This window comes from Carcharhinus amblyrhynchos, chromosome 5 (genome assembly GCF_965287045.1).
Source record: "Carcharhinus amblyrhynchos chromosome 5, sCarAmb.v2.hapA, whole genome shotgun sequence".
Lineage (NCBI taxonomy): Eukaryota > Metazoa > Chordata > Chondrichthyes > Carcharhiniformes > Carcharhinidae > Carcharhinus > Carcharhinus amblyrhynchos.
This window is the reverse complement of record NC_137328.1, coordinates 5,965,376-5,984,170: the sequence shown is the minus strand read 5'-3', so window position 1 is coordinate 5,984,170 and position 18,795 is coordinate 5,965,376. Positions and strand designations below refer to the sequence as shown.

The following is an 18,795-nucleotide window of genomic DNA, read 5'->3' as shown; positions in this document are numbered from 1 at the left end:
AAATTCCTTCCAGCTAAGTAACTGGAAAGACCGAAAACATTCCCTTTGGGTCCTGTCCCACACTCAACTTGCCATCTCAAAGCTTGATTCTTAAAATATTCTGGCCAGTGTCCTATCGTTCATCTGTTTCAACTCATTCCAACCTCTCCTGCCTGTATTCTATCTCACTCTATCACCTCTATCCTTGATTATACACACTGGCTGTTGGTCCCATAACACCAGAATTGTAAAATTCTCATCCTTATGTTTATTTGATTTGATTTATTATTGTCACATGTATTAAAATACAGTGAAAAGTATTGTTTCTTGCGCACTATACAGACAAAACATACCATTCATAGAGAAGGAAAAGAGAGAGTGCAGAATATGGTGTTACGGTCATTGCTGACGTGTCGAGAAAGATCAACTTAATGCTAGGTAAGTCCATTCAAAAGTCTGACAGCAGCAGGGAAGAAGCTGTTCTTGAGTCAGTTGGTACGTGATCTCAGACTTTTGTACCTTTTTCCCAATGGAAGAAGGTGGAAGAGAGAATGTCCAGGGCGTGTGGGGTCCTTGATTATGCTGGCTGTTCTGCTCAGGCAGCGGGGAGTGTAGACAGAGTCAATGGATGGAAAGTTCTACAATCCAATCTTTAACATTTTTCTGTACTATACCTCCTCCCAGATTTGACTTCAGCCTCTTGCAAGTCCTTCCTCTCTCCATCTCCCTCCAGTTCTGAGGTGTCCTGACTCACCTCAGGTTCTGATATTCCCTCCTGAACTGGAATGCCTCTCCCTCCTCATTAAAACCATCTTGAAAATCCAACTCTTTAGTATTTTAATCACCTCTTCTACCACACGGCACGCAGTCTTTTCCTTGTCTTTCAATTCATTCTGGGATGAGGGTGCCACAGGCTGGGTCAGTACTTGTTGCAAATCTCTAATTGCCCCTGAACTGAGTGGTTTGCTCGGCCATTTCAGAGGGCAGTTAGGAAGCAACCACATTGCTGTGGGTCTGGGGTCACGTGTAGGCCAGACCAGATAAGGATGGCAGATTTTCCTCCCTAAAGGACGAGTGAACCAGATGGGTTTTCCCAACAATTGACAATGATTTCATGGTGGCACAGCGCCAGTGACCCGGGTTCGATTTCTGGCTTAGGTCACTGTCTGTGTCAAGCTTGCACGTTCTCCCCATGTCTGCGTGGGTTTCCTCCCACAGTCTGAAAGTGCTGCTGGTTAGGTTCATTGACCCAAACAGGTGCCGCACTGTGGCGACTAGGGGAATTTCACAGTAACTTCATTGTAGTGTTAATGTAAATCTCACTTGTGACTAATAAATAAGCTTTAATTATTGGGACTAGCTTTATATTTCAGATTTTGGTGGTATTTGAGACCATATTGTCAGCCTGGGCCTCTGGATTACTAGTCCAGTGACATTGCCACTATGTCACCATCTCTCACTCTATCCCCCGACTCCACCCCAAAACACCCCCACGTGCAAATCAAATCTATTCTTACAAAGTACACTATAAAAAACAGGCACAGGGTAGGTCAAATGGCTCTTTAAGCTTACTTCACCACTCAATAAGGTCATCCACCTCACATCCACTTGAATTTCTTGGGTGTTCAAAACTCTAAAAAATGAACATACTCACCGGCAGTTCTTTGGGGTAGAGAATTCCAAAGATTCACGGCCTTACATGCAACGATATTGCCTTTCACTATCAGTTCTAAAGACTTGATCCTTTATCTTGAGACCACAACCCCCTAATCAGGATTTCCCCATATTTTCCAGGTGTAGAACCCTAAATGACCTCCCAAAGAGCCTCAGCAAACCCCAAATATTCTCATAATGTCAGTGTACTTTTTGCAGTGAAACAAGTGTGAACCCAGAATCAAATGTAAACAAGCCTTTTCTAGCTGTATCTATGCATTTATTAGGAATTATATAGAGGCACACAGTCACAAATACATTTGCCAGCTCCATGACCTCCTCACATTACTCCTCCCATAACCCTTAATGTGGTAATCACCCTCTAGATTGACTGGTCATAACTATAAACAAATCACAGATGTGTTAGAATAGAGGAGGAGGTCATTTGGTCCATCATGTCTGCTCCCGCTCTCCAAACAAGCATCACGACCTAGTGTCTTTTCCCCCGGAACACTTTCTTTTCAAATAATCATCTAATGCCTTTAGGTGGATTAGCTATTTACCATGATTAATCCACCTAACCCACACATTCTTGGATCCCCTGGAAAGACTTTGTAGAATCCTTGAGGTCCATGGACCTCAGTTTGGAAACCCCTGCCCTAAAGCTAGGCTCTCTAGCCAGAACAAACAGCCTCTCAGCATCTATCCTGCCTAACCTTCAACAAACTTCATATTGCAATGAAATCATCCTGCATTCTTCTAACTTCCATTCTATTCAATCTCTCTTTTCAGAATTAATCCTTTCATCCCAGGAAAGAGTAAACCTTCATTGCACCCTCTTCAAAAGCCAAGTGCATCCTTCCTTAGGCCAGGAAACCAAAATTAAACTGCAAATAAAGAGGCTTTATTTCTTGCTAAAAGCACAATAGTGGTTTGCACAGATTGCAAATTTGTTAGAACAGAACAGAATCCCTACAATGCAGGAGGTGGCCATTTGGCCCATTGAGTTTGCACTGACAATAAATTCACCCAACCCCTATCCCTATAGCCTCACATATTTATCCCGCTAATCCCCCTAATCTACACATCTTGGACACAAAGGGGCAATTTATCACGGCCAATCAACCTAACCTGCACATCTTTGGACTGTGGGAGGAAACCAGAGCACAGGGAGGAAACCCATGCAGACATGAGGAGAATGTGCAAACTCCACACAGACAGTGACCTAAGGCCGGAATTGAATCCACGTCCCTGGCGCTGTGAGGCAGCAGTGCTAACCCACTGTGCCACCATGCCGTCCTGGTCCCGTCATCAGTGTTCCAATTATAAACGATTTGCAGTAAATCTGTGCAGGACACAGTGAAAATTTGGACGTGAATAAAAACCATTAAGACTTACACTCACCCTCGATCAGTTAAATACCGTGCAGCTGGGCTGTTTCTTGCAATGTTCCCTGCTGGAGAGATATGGTCAGTTGTCACCGAATCACCCAAGTTCAGAAGAACAAAGGCATTTTCGATAGATTCAGGAGTCTGAAGATCTATAGTCTGCACAAAAAAAATCGGTTCTTAAAAAAAATTTACACTTTTTGTACAATGTAGTAATCATCCTCCAGACTGACTGATAATTACTATAAACAGATTACAGAATTGTTACAGTACAGGAGGCAGCCATCTGGTCCACTGTGTCTGCACCCACTGTCCAAACAAACATCATGACCTAGTGTCTTTTCCTTGTACTCCTGCTCACTGTTTGTTCAACTAATCATCTAATGCCCTCTGGAATGCCTCAAATGAGCCTGTCTCCACCACACTTCCAGAACGTGCATTCCAGACTAACCACTCACCGTTGTGAAAAAGGACTTTCTCATTGCGTTTTCTTCTGTTGCAAATCAACTCCTAATTGTTGACTACAGCTCAGCCTTCAACACTATTATTCCCACGAAACTCATCTCCAAACTCCGTGGCCTGGGCCTCAGCACCTCCCTCTGCAACTGGATCCTGAACTTCCTAACTCATAGACCACAATCAGTAAGGATAGGCAACACCACCTCCTCCACAGTCATCCTCAACACCGGTGCCTCACAAGGCTGTGTTCTCAGCCCCCTACTATACTCCTTATACACCTATGACCGTGTGGCCAAATTCCCCTCCAATTTGATTTTCAAGTTTGCTGACGACGCCACCGTAGTGAGTCGGATCTCAAACAATGACGAGACGGAGAATCTGGTGAACTGGTGCAGCAACAATAATCTCCTCCTCAATGTCAACAAAAACAAGGAGATTGTCATCGACTTCAGAAGCGTTGTGGAGAATCCCATGGCGGGATTCGAACTCGTGTCCCCAGAACATTAGTTGAATTTCTGAATAAATATTATAATGATAATACCACTAGGCCATCGCCTCCCCACTGAACGCATGGCTGCTAAAGGCCGTGCAATGAAAACTATAGGTGTGCAAGGGGCTGGAAATGGAGAAGTTCAGATTTCAGGGAATAACACTGAGCAGCAAGTACTGAGATTAAACCTAGGGAATCAGCTGAAGGTGTGGACAATCTCAGCCAGGCTTCAACTTCTCCTCATTTGACATCCATAAATTCAGGCTTCCAAGAGTGGCAGCTGGATACAATGAGAACCATGAATTCTTGCAAGTTCTTCACTTGTCTGGAATTTGAGGATTATTAGGAAGGTGGCCATTCAACCCCTCCCACCTGTTCTACTATTCAACGAGGGCACGGCTGATATCCAACCTAGTTCTGTAATCCTCAGTACCCTTGTCAAACAAAATATCTTATCAATCCCAGTTTTGAAATGTTCAATTCATCCCTCAGTCTCAACATCCTTCTGGGGACAGAGTTCCAGATTTCCACAACACTCCATGTGAAGAGATGCTTCTTGACATCGCCTTTGCTGCTGCCCTGCCTGAACAACCTCATTCGAAAGGAATAAAGGCCTCATCTCCTGCCTTTTCATGCACCTTAAAACATAAACCGTTTGAAAATACTTCAAAAAACAATAAATTACTTTGAAATGCATTGTCTTATGAGGACAACCTGTCCACCCATTTTGCCCTTCGATACCAAAATCAGAGATGAATGGTCAGTCAGAGATGAATTGCACGGGTACACAGCACACAGCCATGCCATTCAACTCAATCTTTGCTAGTGTTTATATTCCACTCAAGCCGCTTTAGAAGTTTCCAGAAATTATGTTCATTTGTTAATGCTTTTGATTACATTCACAAAATGCTGCGGTGTATCAATAAGCCATGAATAGCTTTAATTGATCAGAATCTGATCTGGGTAACTGTCCAGAGTGGAATGCAAACACAAGCCAGGGAAGTATTCAAAGCCGATAGGCTAAAGCTCAGCCATCTCTACCACATTGTTAGTCAGGGCTCAGTATGCATCACTCTCACCTGGGAGGCAAATGGCAGTGGGTTCAAGCCTCACTCCAGAGACTTGAGGCCAACCGTCTGGGCTGACACTCCCACGTGGTGCTGTGGGAGTGCCACACTGTCAGAGTTAGAATAAGAGAATCCCTGCAGTACAGAAGGAGGCCATTTGGCCATCAAGTCTGCAGCAACCACAATTCCACCCAGGTCCTATCCCCTTAACCCCATGCATTTACCCTAGCTAATCCCCCTGACACTAAGGGGCAATTTAGCACGGTCAATCCACCTAACCCGCACATCTTTGGACTGTGGTAGGAAACCAGAGCACCCCCTGAGGAAACCCATGCAGACACGGGAAGAATGTGCAAACTCCGCACAGACAGGTCACTTAAGCCAGGAATCAAACTCAGGTCCTTGGCGCTGCAAGGCAGCAGTGCTAACCACTGTGTTACTGTGCCCAAAGTTGCCATCTTTCAGATGCGATGTTAAACAGGGGACTCCATCTGTCCTCTCAGGTGGATGGAAATGCTCCCACAGGGCTACCTTGAAGAAGAACAGGGGGAGTTCTCCCAGTTTTCTGGCCAATATTTATCCCTCAACCCAAAATCACTAAAAAGTATCTAGCACTTTCCTGCTCGAGAGCCTTTGCTGAGAGCAAATTGGCTATCCCATTTCCTACATTACAACCGTGAGTAGTCTTCAAAATATCTTCATTGGCTCCAAAACGCTTCACCAGCTGAGACTGAGGAGGGTGCTATAAAAATGCAAGCACTTTCGTTAGAGTATCTACCACTCTGTTTCAAGCAAATGGAATTCCTCGCAATTTTTAGCGCTTTGAGGATTAATGATTTAAATATCGAAGTGGACTGCATCAAAAATATTACAACTCCCCAACCCTCCCATCCCAGACATAGAAAACACCAACACACGTTCATACCAGATTTTCAAAAAATGGCGGAGACTTAATATACGTTGACTTGGGATCCCAAGTGTAGAGTTTGTCACTAGGAGCATTCAGAGAATTCCAGCATTCATTTCCTTTCTGTGAGAAAACACATGAAAAAAAATAAATATTATGGTTCGCGTCTATAACTTCTGAATCTCTAATTTACTGAAGGGCAACTTGGTGGTGACGTGCACACCAATGATTGTGCTAAAACTTGCACTGAATACTATATACAACAGGCCACGTCTGCTAAACAGACATGCTTTGAACTAAATTTTGACAGTGGCTCAAAATGTCATACTTAAATATTGGTTAAAAAAAAAACAAGAGGCAGATTACTACCCGGATGGCTGTAAATTGGGAGAGGGGAGTGTGCAGTGGGACCTGGGCATCCTTGTGCACCAGTCACTGAAGGTAAGCATGCAGGTGCAGCAGGCAGTAAAGGAGCCAAACGGCATGGTGGCCTCCATTGCAAGGTGTTTCGGGTAGAGGAACAGGGATGTGTTGTTGCAACTATTCAGGGCCTTGATGAAGCCACACCCAGAGTATTGTGTGCAGTTTAGGCCTCCTTTTCTATGGAAGGATGTCCTTGCTCTCGAGGGAGTGCAGCGAAGGTTTACCAGGCTGATTCTGGGGATGGCGGGATAGAGGCTGATAAAATTCTAACAGGACTAGACAGGGTAGGTTCAGGGAGGATGTTCCCAATGGTGGGGGGAGTCCAGAACCAGGGGTCACAGTCTGAGGATTCAGGGCAGATCATTTAGGATGGAGATGAGGAGACATTTCTTCACCCAAAGAGTGGTGAGCCTGTGGAATTCATTACCACAGGAAGTAGTTGATGCCAAAACATTGAATGTATTCAAGAGGTGTCTGGATATTGCACTTGGGGCGAATGGGATCAAAGGTTATGGGGAGAAAGCAGGATTAGGTTATCGAGTTGGAAGATCAGCCGTGATCGCAATGAATGACACAGCAGGCTCGAAGGGCCAAATGGCCTCCTCCTGCTCCCATCTTCTATGTTTTTATGTTTACAATTCAGTATTAAGGCTTCCCACAGATACCACTGCAATAGTTTAAAACAGCAGTGGGCAACCTGCAGTCTATGGGTTGTATGCAGTCCATCAGGGTTTGAAGGGACGCATGGTAGCACAGTGGTTAGCACTGCTGCTTCTCAGCTCCAGGGACCTGGGTTCCATTCCCAGCTTGGGTCAATGTCTGTGTGGAGTTTGTACATTTTCCTTGTGACTGCGCGGGTTTCCTCCGGGTGCTCCGGTTTCCTCTAACAGTCCGAAGACGTGCAGGTTAGGTTGATTGGCCATGCTAAAATTGCTCCTTAGTGTACGGAGATGCATGGGTTAGAGGGATTAGCAGGTAAAATATGTAGGGATATGGGGGTAGGGCCTGGGTGGGATTGTGGTCGGTACAGACTCAATGGGCCAAATGGCCTCTTTCTGCACCGTAAGGTTTCTATTATTCTATTTCTATGAAGTGCGACCTGCGAGATATTTTGATGCCTGTTGCCCATGCGCAGGTTTGCCAGATTCCGTTAGTTTCCAGCTGCTTGGTTTCTTTCCTACTGGTATGACGAAACTGACATGTATGCAAAGCAGAGCATGTGAAACAAGGTATGTGTTAATCACTCTCAGCATTGACTATGAGAGACATGCACTCCCTCTGCATCCAAGGTTTAAATATTTCTTTTGTTTTTACCATTTTGCATTGATGACAATTCTATTAACATATAAACAATTAAGCATTTTATGTAACTCATGAAATATTTAGCACGTATTAAATGCATTTAACCTTATTCATGGGATGATGGTTAGTGAACAAGCCCGATTACAATCTTGCAGCCCCCCGAGATGAAGGGGGGATCACCGATGCAGCCCACTCACGAGCCGAGATTGCCTATTGCTGGTTTAACATTAGCTAGGCTTTGAATTTCCCCAAGTCCACCTTGTTTACCTCAATTTTCTCATAAACCTCCTTGAACATGGCAGGAATAACAAACTTTCTCTCAATTTCTTGCAGTTCTTCCCTGGTTGGCCAAATGTCCCTCAGAAAGATTTCTTTTCCCTCCGCAGTGACACCTGAAAAGCGTAAAGCAGGAAGGGCCAGCTGTAAGTATGAAATTGCACTGAACGGCACAACATTCAGGAGAAGGAAAAAAACTAATCACAACTTGGTCATACTCAGGTAGCTTGCTCTTAAAATGAACATTTATATCAAACAAAAGGTCCAGGTTATTCATGTGCGAACTTGATTTGTACTTTTCACAGTTGCTTAAAAATGTCTAAACTACAACAGGTTTATCTACCCTGCTCCACTGAACTGCTGCTGTTCCTGTGTCAAAGAACAAAGGAAAGTACAGCACAGGGACAGGCCCTTCAGTGTCAGTTGTGGCTCAGTGATAGCGCTCAAGAGTTCAGAGTCACAGGTTCACATGTTTGACGTTGGGAACCCCATTAAAATGAATTTAAAGATAATCACCAGGCCCAATAACCCTGGTAATCAATCTCTCCCCTCTTCCCACCACCACCCCACAGTTATATCCATTCACATTGGTGTGCCGTGAATTACTACTGCTCCTCCACTGTCCCCAGCACTGCCCGCGGGGAATGGGAATGGGGCGGGAGAGGCTGCATATTTTGTTTTAAAAAAGGCAGCCCAATCTTAAAAAAAAACTTAAGTTGCCAGCCGGTTCAATGTTGTGGGACTTGCCGTCTGGAACTTGCTTCTATCGGGATAAAGGTAAAGCAGAGAAACACGCCACTGGAGCTAGCGGCTCCAAGACTTCTGCTCTTGTCCGCCACAACACTCTGCAGAGAAATGGAAAAATTTCACCCAAAGATTTTAATCCTTGAACATAATAGAAACGAAACAAGGGCGGCATGGTGGCACAGTGGTTAGCATTGCTGCTTCACAGCTCAAGGGACCCGAGTTCAATTCCTGGCCAGGGTCACTGTCTGTACGGACTTTGCACGTTCTCCCCCGCGTCTGGGTGGGTTTCCTCCGGGTGCTCTGGTTTTCTCCCACAGTCCAAAGATGTGCGGATTAGGTTATGCTAAAATTGCCCTTAGTGTCTTCAGATGCGTAGGTTAGAGGGATTAGTGGGTAAACATGTAGGGATATGGGGGTAGGGCTTGGGTGGGATTGTGGTCAATGCAGACTCAATGGGCCAAATGGACTCTCTGTGCTGTAGGGTTTCTATGATTCTATGTAAAGAACAATAGCAATGGAATGTCCAAAGTCTTCAAGCCATGAACCAGGTTTTCTACTGTTGTACAGGACAGAAACTGACAGGTCTACCAAAATGTTCAACAAAGCCTCAGAACAAACTAAAATTAAATTGTGTTTGTACTTGTTCTGGAAACCCTTCTTTCACAATTCAAAGCTGAAATAATGCAAAGGATGTGCTTACCCAATGGTTCCACTTCGAAATTGATACGGATACTCCCAGCGATGGCATATGCAATAACCAGTGGTGGTGAAGCCAAGTAGTTTGCCCGCGTGTTGGGATGTACACGACCTTCAAAGTTTCTATTCCCAGACAATACTCCGACTGCAACAAGGTCACTCTGAACAAACAAGCATTGCATCACTTACATTGCCTGATGCTGGCAAGCATTTATTTTCATTCAAATTCTCCTTTGGACTAAGTGTGTTAGAACCAAAGAAAAGCTGCAGCACAGGAGGCAACTGTTCGACCCATCTTACCCATGCTAGCCCAAGGACAACCAGATACCCTATCTAACCCCACCTTCCTGCATCCATGATCACAGAAACATAGAAACTAGAAGCAGGAGTAGGCCCTTCGGGCTTGCACCACCATTTATTTTGAATGTGTCTGATCATCAAATTCAATGTCCTGATCCCCCCCCCATCTCCCCAACTATGAGCAAGTATTTTTTGCTGGATTTTGAGCTCCCTGAAAATAACTGCAAGCTAAACTTCCTTTCTTCCTGAACAGTGGATCTCAGGAAAAAGTTCAAACTTGCGGCCTAATCAGCCTATGCTTTAAGTTTTTTTTTAAATGATTCATGGGAAGTAAGGCATAGCAACGGGCACTTATTGCCCGTCCCTATCTGCCCTTGAGAGGATGGCGGTGAGCCTCCTTCTTGAACCGCTGCAGTCCAGACGTCCAAGAACAGCCACAGCGTTGTTAGGGAGTTCCAGTATACCGACCTAGCATCAGTAAAGGAACAGAGTTATATTTCCAAGTCAGGATGCTGTGTGGCATAAGCGAACCTTGCACGCGCCTGCTGCCCTGGTTTTTCTATGTGGTAGATGTTGAGAGTTTGCAAGAACCCTTGAGTTGCCGCAATGTGTCTTATAGATGGTAACTCATCACAGTTTCTCCCTTCAAAAGGATCATAATGCATGAATCTTCCGGTAGCAACTAAGTGTCAAAGCTATCAAGGACAGTTCGGTTCTACATTTCGAACTCCAGCACACATACTCAAGAAGAGAGTGCAAGGTCTATTCGGGTATTAATAGCACTTTACCTTATTAATGGCTTCCACCACAGGCTCTGGGAGAGGACCACTGTTACCAATGCACGTCATACACCCATAGCCAACGACATCAAACCTACAGTGCACAAGAACAAAACTACTGAAATCTCAAGTAACTAGATGTGTGCGAATCCCACTCTATCCCGTATCTTCCAATATGGGGGAAAAACATGGCAACTTGTGTTGAACTTGGAGCTGTAAAGTTCCTTTCACGATCTCAAGCTTTCTGACTTAGGGGAGTTACACAATCTATTGCATGCATGATGTGGAGATGCTGGTGTTGGACTGGAGTGGGCAGAGTGGGAAGTCTCACAACACTCTGTTAAAGTCCAACAGGTTTATTTGGAATCACAAGATTTTGGAGCACTGTTTCTGACTCACCTGACAAAGGAACAGCGCTCTGAAAGCTTGTGATTCCAAATAAACTTGCTGGATTTTAAGCTGGTGTTGTGAGACATCTCACTATACTCCGGACAGCTCAACCACCTTCTTCAGCTCAACTCAAACAACAGGTCCGGCCATTTAAACCAATGTCCACTGTCGACTCTTTTGGATTTTTCGTAATTAGAAGCATTCCACCATACGTTTAAACTGAATAAATCTTTTTGTGCATGTTTGATTAAACTTGGCATAGCTCCTCCGCACAAGTCTACAGATTGAAAACAGGAATAAAACAACCTTCCAACACGTGTATTAAAATAAGCAGGGTTCTGAACTGCAGCTCTTTTTGTTTAAAACATAATCTCCCAATGTGCAGTGACTGTATTTTAAGATAGCCAAGCACAAACCAAGGCAAGAAATGCATTGTTTCTGTCACAAATAATAGCTCTTTCACATCATAACAGCACTTCCTGGGGACACATGAGTTTTAAACAAGTATTAAAGAAAGTTGAAAGATGACTACTTTGTGTACAGCATTAAATGAGAAAATCAGTCGCTGTACAGAACCCCAGCACAGAGCAAGGCAGCCAATATAAACTATGGAAAATTTCTGGACTAACCCGAGCTTGGAGAGATAGGGCATGACTCCACTTGCTTTTAAGTAGTAGGTAACTACACCACTTCCTGGAGATAAGCTGGTTTTGACATAGGGTTTAACATCGAGCCCAGCTTCTACTGCTTTCTTCGCCAACAACCCTGCAGAGTACAGAAGAAAAAGGTATTAAATGTGTTCCCTGAATGAAGCTCTGTGACAGCCAAGTACAAAGCAATGAGTGGCTTCTCAATATTCCTTATACTAGCCATTGTGACATAGAAATATATCAGCCGTTCCTTCGCAATCATTGGGTCAAAATCCTAGAATTCTTTCCCCAACAGCATTGTGGGTCAACCCACAGCACATGGACTCACGGAGGCAACTAGGCCAGCCCATGTCCCATGAAAGAATTTTTAGAAAAGCAGTCTCCTCAAACGGAGGTGTTTTTTCTTTACAGCACCCACACCATTTTCAGATCAGCAAGGTGGTAGAATCAGATACCATGAGATCTTTTCAAGGCAACTGGACATGCACTCATGAAGGATTATAACTTGCCGGGTTGTGGGGAAAAAGGTGGGCTGGTCAGATGAAAATGGACAGCTCTTTCAAAAAGTGGGCACCGGCATCACGGGCTGAATGGCCTCCTCTGTGTTGCAAGAACCCAGAATTCATACATGTATAAATCATGAAAGAAGGTTCACATTCCTGACTGAAAAATATTAGTCACCATCAAATGATATAAAAAAGGCTTTGCCAAGTGAAGCAGCCTTGGAAGTTCATCATAGAACCCTCCAGTATAGAAGCCCATCAAGTCTGTACTGACCACAATCCCACCCAGGCCCTATTCCTGTAAGCCCACATATTTACTCTGCTAATCCCCCTGACACGAGGGTCAATTTAGCATGGCCAAATCAACCTAGCCCGCACATCTTTGGAATGTGGGAGGAAGCCGGAGCACCCGGAGGAAACCCACGCAGACACATGGATAAAGTGCAAACTCCACAGAGACAGTGACCCAAGGCTGGAATTGAATCCGGGTCCTTGGTGCTGTGAGGCAGCAGTGTTAACCACTGCGCCGTGCCACCCTTTATTAAAAAGAGTGTTACCCATTTGGTTAGAATCACAGTCATAGAATCCCTACAGTGGAGGCAGCGGAGATTTGGCCCATTGAATCTGCATCGACAATAATCTCATCCTGGCCCTATCCCTGTAACTCCACATATTTCCCCTAGCTAGTCTTCCTGACATTATGGGGCAATTTAGCATGGCCAATCCACCTAACCTACATATCTTTCAAGTGTGGGAGGAAACCGGAGCACCTGGAGGAAACCCACACAGACATGGGGAGAACATGCAAACTCCACACAGTCACCTGAGGCTGGAATTGAACCCAGGTCCTTGGCACTGTGAGGCAGCAGCAATAGCCATTGTGCCACCAAAATTAAGACAAATAATTACCACTTAACCCACGTTATTATTAATAGGTCTATAAAGGACAGCTAGAAAAATCCATTCTATTTTGTCGTGAAATACCACTGCCCTGATCAACCAGAGCAAATGCACAACTTGCATTCTGATCAAACACAATTGTTCCGTGATAAAATACTTTGCACTCGTGGGTGATTTAAAAGATCCTATTAAGATACATATAGCAGACACAATATCTGAAAGATGCATCAGCTCCTTAACCAGAACATAAATGATTCCTGTAAATGGGAACTATTTCAAAATTCTCAATCAAAATTCAACATGAAAACCCAAATTTCAGGCACCTATAGGTAGGCAGCTGAGTGTAACAGTAGGTAACATACCTGCTCCTAACATTACAGATGGATTGCTGGTGTTTGTACAGCTGGTGATGGCAGCAATTACCACTGAACCATGGCACAGCTCATAATCCTGCTCATCGTATTTAAACTTCACTTTGTCACCTTGACGGACTGATGGAATCTGAAAACCTTTAAATCCTTGCTAAAAGGGGCAAAGTCAGAAAGAGAAAAATCTTCAGAAAACCTATTTCCCGGATAGTTAATCCTTCATCTTCCATTATCCGACATTTTACTACAACCCTACTGGTTAAATTCTGAGCAAAATGGAAAGATTCAGCACTTGTAGCAATCATGATGTCCCTCCGCGCTCATCTGAAATTGCTCGAAAAGAAACTGATGTAACTTTCATTCCTTTCGTTATTTTCATCCTCCACTTTCATAGAGTCATAGAATCCCTATGGTACAGAAGGAGGCCATTCGGCTCATCAAGTCTACCTCAATTCCACCCTTGCCCACTTCCTGTAACCCTACACATTTACCCTGCTAATCGTCTTGACACTAAGGGGCAATTTAGTATGGCCAATCCCTTTGGACCGTGGGAAGAAACCAGAGCACCCGTAAGAAACGCACACAGATACAGGGCAAAAGTGCAAACTCCGCACAGACAGTGACCCAAGCCGGAATTGAACCTGGGTCCCTGGCACTGTGAGGCAGCAGTACTAACCATTGTGCCACTGTGTTGCCAATGAGGGCCACTTTGGTTGCACAGTGGTGAGCACTGCTGCTTCACAGTGCCAGGGACCCGGGTTCAATTCCTGCCTTGGTTCACTGTCTGTGTGGACTTCACATGTTCTCCATGTGTCTGTGTGGATTTCCTCTGGTTGCTCCAGTTTCCTCCCATAGTCCAAAAGACACGCTGGTTAGGTGCATTGACTTGAACAGATGTTGGACTGTGGCGATTAGGGGAATTTCACAGTAACTTCATTGCAGTGTTAATGTAAGCCTTAATTATAACTAATAAACTTTTAAACTTCTTTTCCCATGAGGAAGCATTTCATTGATTCTACTAAAAGTCTGATGATTGCCATCCAGGTAGTAACATGCACCTACCACAACCAGCAAAATGTATCATCGGTTCCACACAAATATTAAAACAAGGGACATTGTTTCTTTTAGGATGGGACTTAATTTACAAACAGCCTTAGGAATTTTCAAAATATTTTCCAAGTGGTGTGCAAAACTTTCACCAAAATTAGCAACCCAGTCCCTTCTTGAAAATAGTCACATAAATTCAACAATTATTCAGAGATTGGAATGGTTTGGTTGACAGGATCTCATTTCTCACCATCCAAGGAGATCCCTGCCAACTCCAAGTGCTTCCGCAGCCATCTCTTCATCAAATGACCATTAAGTGGCTGCACTTGGGCCCTCACTCAGGAGGAGATCGTATCTTAGTGAGCTGGTGACCAATCTCTACAGTGCTGCAGTGGGCTGAAGAAGAAATGCAGGAGGGCACCTGAGATTAAGGAATGAGTCTGGTCACAGAAGGCCCTGGTAGGTTCAAAGGGTCCCAGAGTGGGTAGGTTAGGGAAGGCTTTGGGGACAGCTAGGCATGGGGAGGTCCGCAGGCCACTAAACCTTAAGGGGTGGGGGGGAAACAAGTGCCCAACTTCAAAAGGGGGCTCTATCATTCAGCTATATACTTCCACCAGTGCTTCATCTTAAATAGTCCTGTTCTTCAAAACTGTAGCAGTTACAAGTCCGCAAGGCAACAGCCAACGAGAAAATCAGTTCAACCCATCTTCATTCATCATCCAGATTCTAGAACATTCCTCCACCTCCCCCCACCTCATTATAACCACCAACTGTTTAAGTTATTCCAGGATATGGCCTCATCCACTCTAACTGGAGGTTTATTCCACATGTTGATCATCTTGGTTAAAGATGAGTCTCTTCACGTTAGTCCCAAAATTAACGTTAACCAGTTTGAAATTGGCAGCGGCACAGTGGTTAGCACTGCTGCCTCATGGCGCCAGGAAACCAGGTTCAATTCTGGCCTCGGTCGCTGCCTATGTGGAGTTCGCACATTCTCCCTTTGTCTACATGGGTTTCCTCCGGGGGCTCTGGTTTCCTCCCACAGCCCAAAAGACATGTGGGTTAGGTGGATAGGCCATGCTAAATTGCCCCCGAGTGTCGGGGGATTAGCAGAGTAAATATGTGGGGTTACAGGAATACAGCCTGAACGAGGTCATAGTCGGCACATACCCAATGGGCCGAATGGCCTCCCCCTCTTCTGTAGGGATTTTATAAATTGGGTCTCCTAGTTCAGCCTTGACGGTTTAAAGTAATATTCTGTGTTTACCTGTTTCATACCCAAAGCCATCTTAAAAACTGAAGATTGCAACTGAGATGCTTCCTCTCCAGGGTTCAAAATCTCAAGCTGCTCCAGTTTTTCACATAACTCAGATCTCTGATACAGGATCAGCCAGATTGCCCTACTCAAAAACAGTTCAAATGTTTAAATGTTCCTTGTTTACACACACCTAACGCGGGCACAGTATTCAAGATATGGTCTGAAAAAAGCACAGTCTATGAAACACCATGGATAATGTGGGCACAGCAAGATCCCCCAAACATCATCATGATAGATGATCAGATAAACTCTCAGGGATTGGAGTACACTGATGAGCAGGACTCCGCGGGAACCTGCATCAGTTTCCCAAAGTCTTACTCCAGAGTCTAGACCACATAATTTAGACCGACATTCAAGGCACTCGCGGAGGGCTGCACGGACGAAGGTGCTGATTTTTGATTGAGACGTTCGACCGAGGCCCTCACCTCAGAGCGGTGTAAAAGATCCCACAGCACTATTTCAAAGAAGTTTAACACTGAATCTATCAAAACTCCCACAAGTAGGCTTACATTAACTTTGCAACGAAGTTACCATGAAAATCCTCTACTCACCACACTCCGGCTATGCTATAAAGATGCAGAAAACGTGAGCAGAGATAGCATTAGCATAGGTTAAAGAGATGGTTAGCCGCAAAGACTTGCATTCTAATCGGTATTCTGTAAACAGCGTGTGCCTTTATATGGCCTTTCTCTGATCAGAACCTTCCACACGCCTGACGAAGGAACACTATTTCCGAAAGCTTGTGGGTTTACTCTCAAATAAACTGGTTGGACTTTAACCTGGTGTTGTGAGACTTCTTACTGTATTTACTCCAGTCCAACGCCGGCATCTCCACATCCTGCTGCAACGATGCAGTGAAGCTCAATGCAAGCTGGAGGAACAGCATGTCGTCTTGCTGCTAGGCACATTGCAGCCTTCCAGTCTCAACATCAAATTCAACAACTTCAGATGATTCGCTCTACCCCACCCCAAACCTTTTGTTTTCATTTCATTTTTAACCGTTCTCTACTTTATATTTCTTTATTGTCTTTCTTTATTTTTCTTCCCACCCCCAATCTTTCTCCCCACTTTATCCCCCCGCCCTTTGCTTCCCCTTTCCTCCTTTTTCTCAGTTTTACCTCTCTCCCACCCATTCCCCCCCTCCTCCCCTCCACATCTTCATCTGTCACAGTTTACCCTCCAGTTTCTCTGCCGTTTGGCCATTCACACCTTTTATTCTCTCTATGGGCTGCCACCAACAGCCTTTCCCCTTGTTTCTGTGGCTATGACTGATCTATCATTCCCTCACCCTGGAGCATAAGTACCTCCCACTTTCTATGCCTTTTAGCTTTGACAAAGGGCCATCAGGACTCAAAACGTCAGCTCTTTTCTCTCCAGACGTGCTGAGATTTTCCAGCATTTTCTCTTTTGGTTCCAGACAGCATACATGTAGCTCACCTTTGCACTCAAACAATTTTCAAAGTCTTGCTTCATATTGGATATGGCCACTTTGTCCTGAGGTCGCTTGGGTCCGCTGCAGCACGATACCACAGTGCTGAGATCTAGTTCCACAATCTATGCCAAACAAAAAAAAACACTTCAGTCTGAGAAAACACAAGAGCCGGAATCCTCAGGTCTCGTTCACCCTACCACCGCTTGCCAGCGAGAATGGAGAACTTGGTGTTCAGCCAAAACTCCATTCACAGCAGCAGAACTGGAGAATCCCAGCCGTAGGCAAGGTTAGAGAATTCTGGCCAAGGACAGAATACAAACTACATAAAATCAGCATGTCTGAACTCAAAACATTTATTTTAGAAAATATAGTGGCAGGTGCATTTAATACATACCAATATCTGAAAACTTTTTTCACATTTAAAACCGTATGCACAGAATCCATTACAATAGTCTACATGATTTAGAATCATAGAATCCATGTAGTGCAGGAGGCGGCAATTTGGCCCATCGAGACTGTACTGACCGCAATCCCACCCAGGCCCTATCCCTGTAAACCCCACATATTTACCCTTCTAGTCCCCCTGACACTAAGGAGCAATTTTGCATGGCAAAATCAACCTAACTGACACATCTTTAGGGTGAGGGGGGAAACCGGAGCACCCTGCGGAAACCCACACAGAGACGGGGAGAACATGCAAACTCCACACAGTCACCCAAGGTTGGAATTGAATCTGGATCCTCGGCACTGTGAGGCAGCAGTGCTAACCACTGTGCTGCCAATATATACCAATATTCTCTGCTCTTTTAAGTAACACAACTTAGGTGGCATCATTAAATGAATCCATTTAATTTTCAATGCGTCTGCGGTACTTTCAAGGATATTTACTGGAGTTAATCTTTCTGGTTATATCACAGCTTGGTATGGCTTCTGCTCTGCCCAAAACTGCAAGAAACTACAAAAGGTCGTGAACGTAGCCCAATCCATCACGCAAACCAGTCTCCCCTCCACTGACTCTGTCTACACTTTCCACTGCCTCGGAAAAGCAGCCAACAGAATTAAGGACCCCCCGTACTCCGGATATTCTCTCTTCCACCTTCTTCCGTCAGGAAAAAGATACAAAAGTCTGAGGTCACGTACCGACCGACCGACTCAAGAACAGCTTCTTCCCTGCTGCCATCAGACTTTTGAATGAATCTACCTCACGTTAAGTTGATCTTTCTCTACACCCTAGCTATACTGTAACACTACATTTTGCACTCTCTCCTCTCCTACTCTACAAATGGTATGCTTTGTCTGTGTAGCACACAAGAAGCAATATTTTTTACTGTATACTAATACATGTGACAATAATAAATCCAATCAAAGCAAAGGAATCCTTTCTATAGGACATTTATTTACATGACAATCAAAGCACATTTAGATGGTCAATAAAGAGAATTGTAACTGGTCAGTCAACCTTTAGAATGCTGCATTATTGCAAACTTAGTACATTGTCAGAGCTATTTTTGCTGCAGAAGGGGACAATTTCCATTTGATGTCCAAACATTAAAGCTCTCACAAGGGCAGATTTAAACAAAAACACATCTCACGGTCCTAAAGTAGAGCTACCCCCAAAGACGATCATTTCACTGCAAGGCATTGAACCGATAACAGTGAAGATTAAGCTGTTGGCCAATTTCACTACAATTGGGATTTTAGATGGCGGTCAAGGCACCAGT

General features: G+C 44.5%; 1 protein-coding gene across 3 annotated transcripts in view; it reads right to left on the bottom strand.

Moving 5' to 3' along the window:
* aco1 (aconitase 1, soluble) overlaps positions 1–18,795 on the bottom strand; it is a 71,732-nt gene that overhangs the window by 8,045 nt on the left and 44,892 nt on the right. For all 3 annotated transcript variants that reach the window (XM_080188410.1, XM_080188409.1, XM_080188411.1), the window contains exons 10-17: positions 17,080–17,196; positions 13,272–13,431; positions 11,486–11,621; positions 10,476–10,560; positions 9,392–9,548; positions 7,936–8,060; positions 5,962–6,066; positions 3,037–3,179 (exon numbers count right to left, since the gene is read on the bottom strand). In XM_080188410.1, coding sequence (XP_080044536.1) covers positions 3,037–3,179; positions 5,962–6,066; positions 7,936–8,060; positions 9,392–9,548; positions 10,476–10,560; positions 11,486–11,621; positions 13,272–13,431; positions 17,080–17,196 — 1,028 coding nt within the window. The remainder of the gene's footprint in view (positions 1–3,036; positions 3,180–5,961; positions 6,067–7,935; positions 8,061–9,391; positions 9,549–10,475; positions 10,561–11,485; positions 11,622–13,271; positions 13,432–17,079; positions 17,197–18,795) is intronic.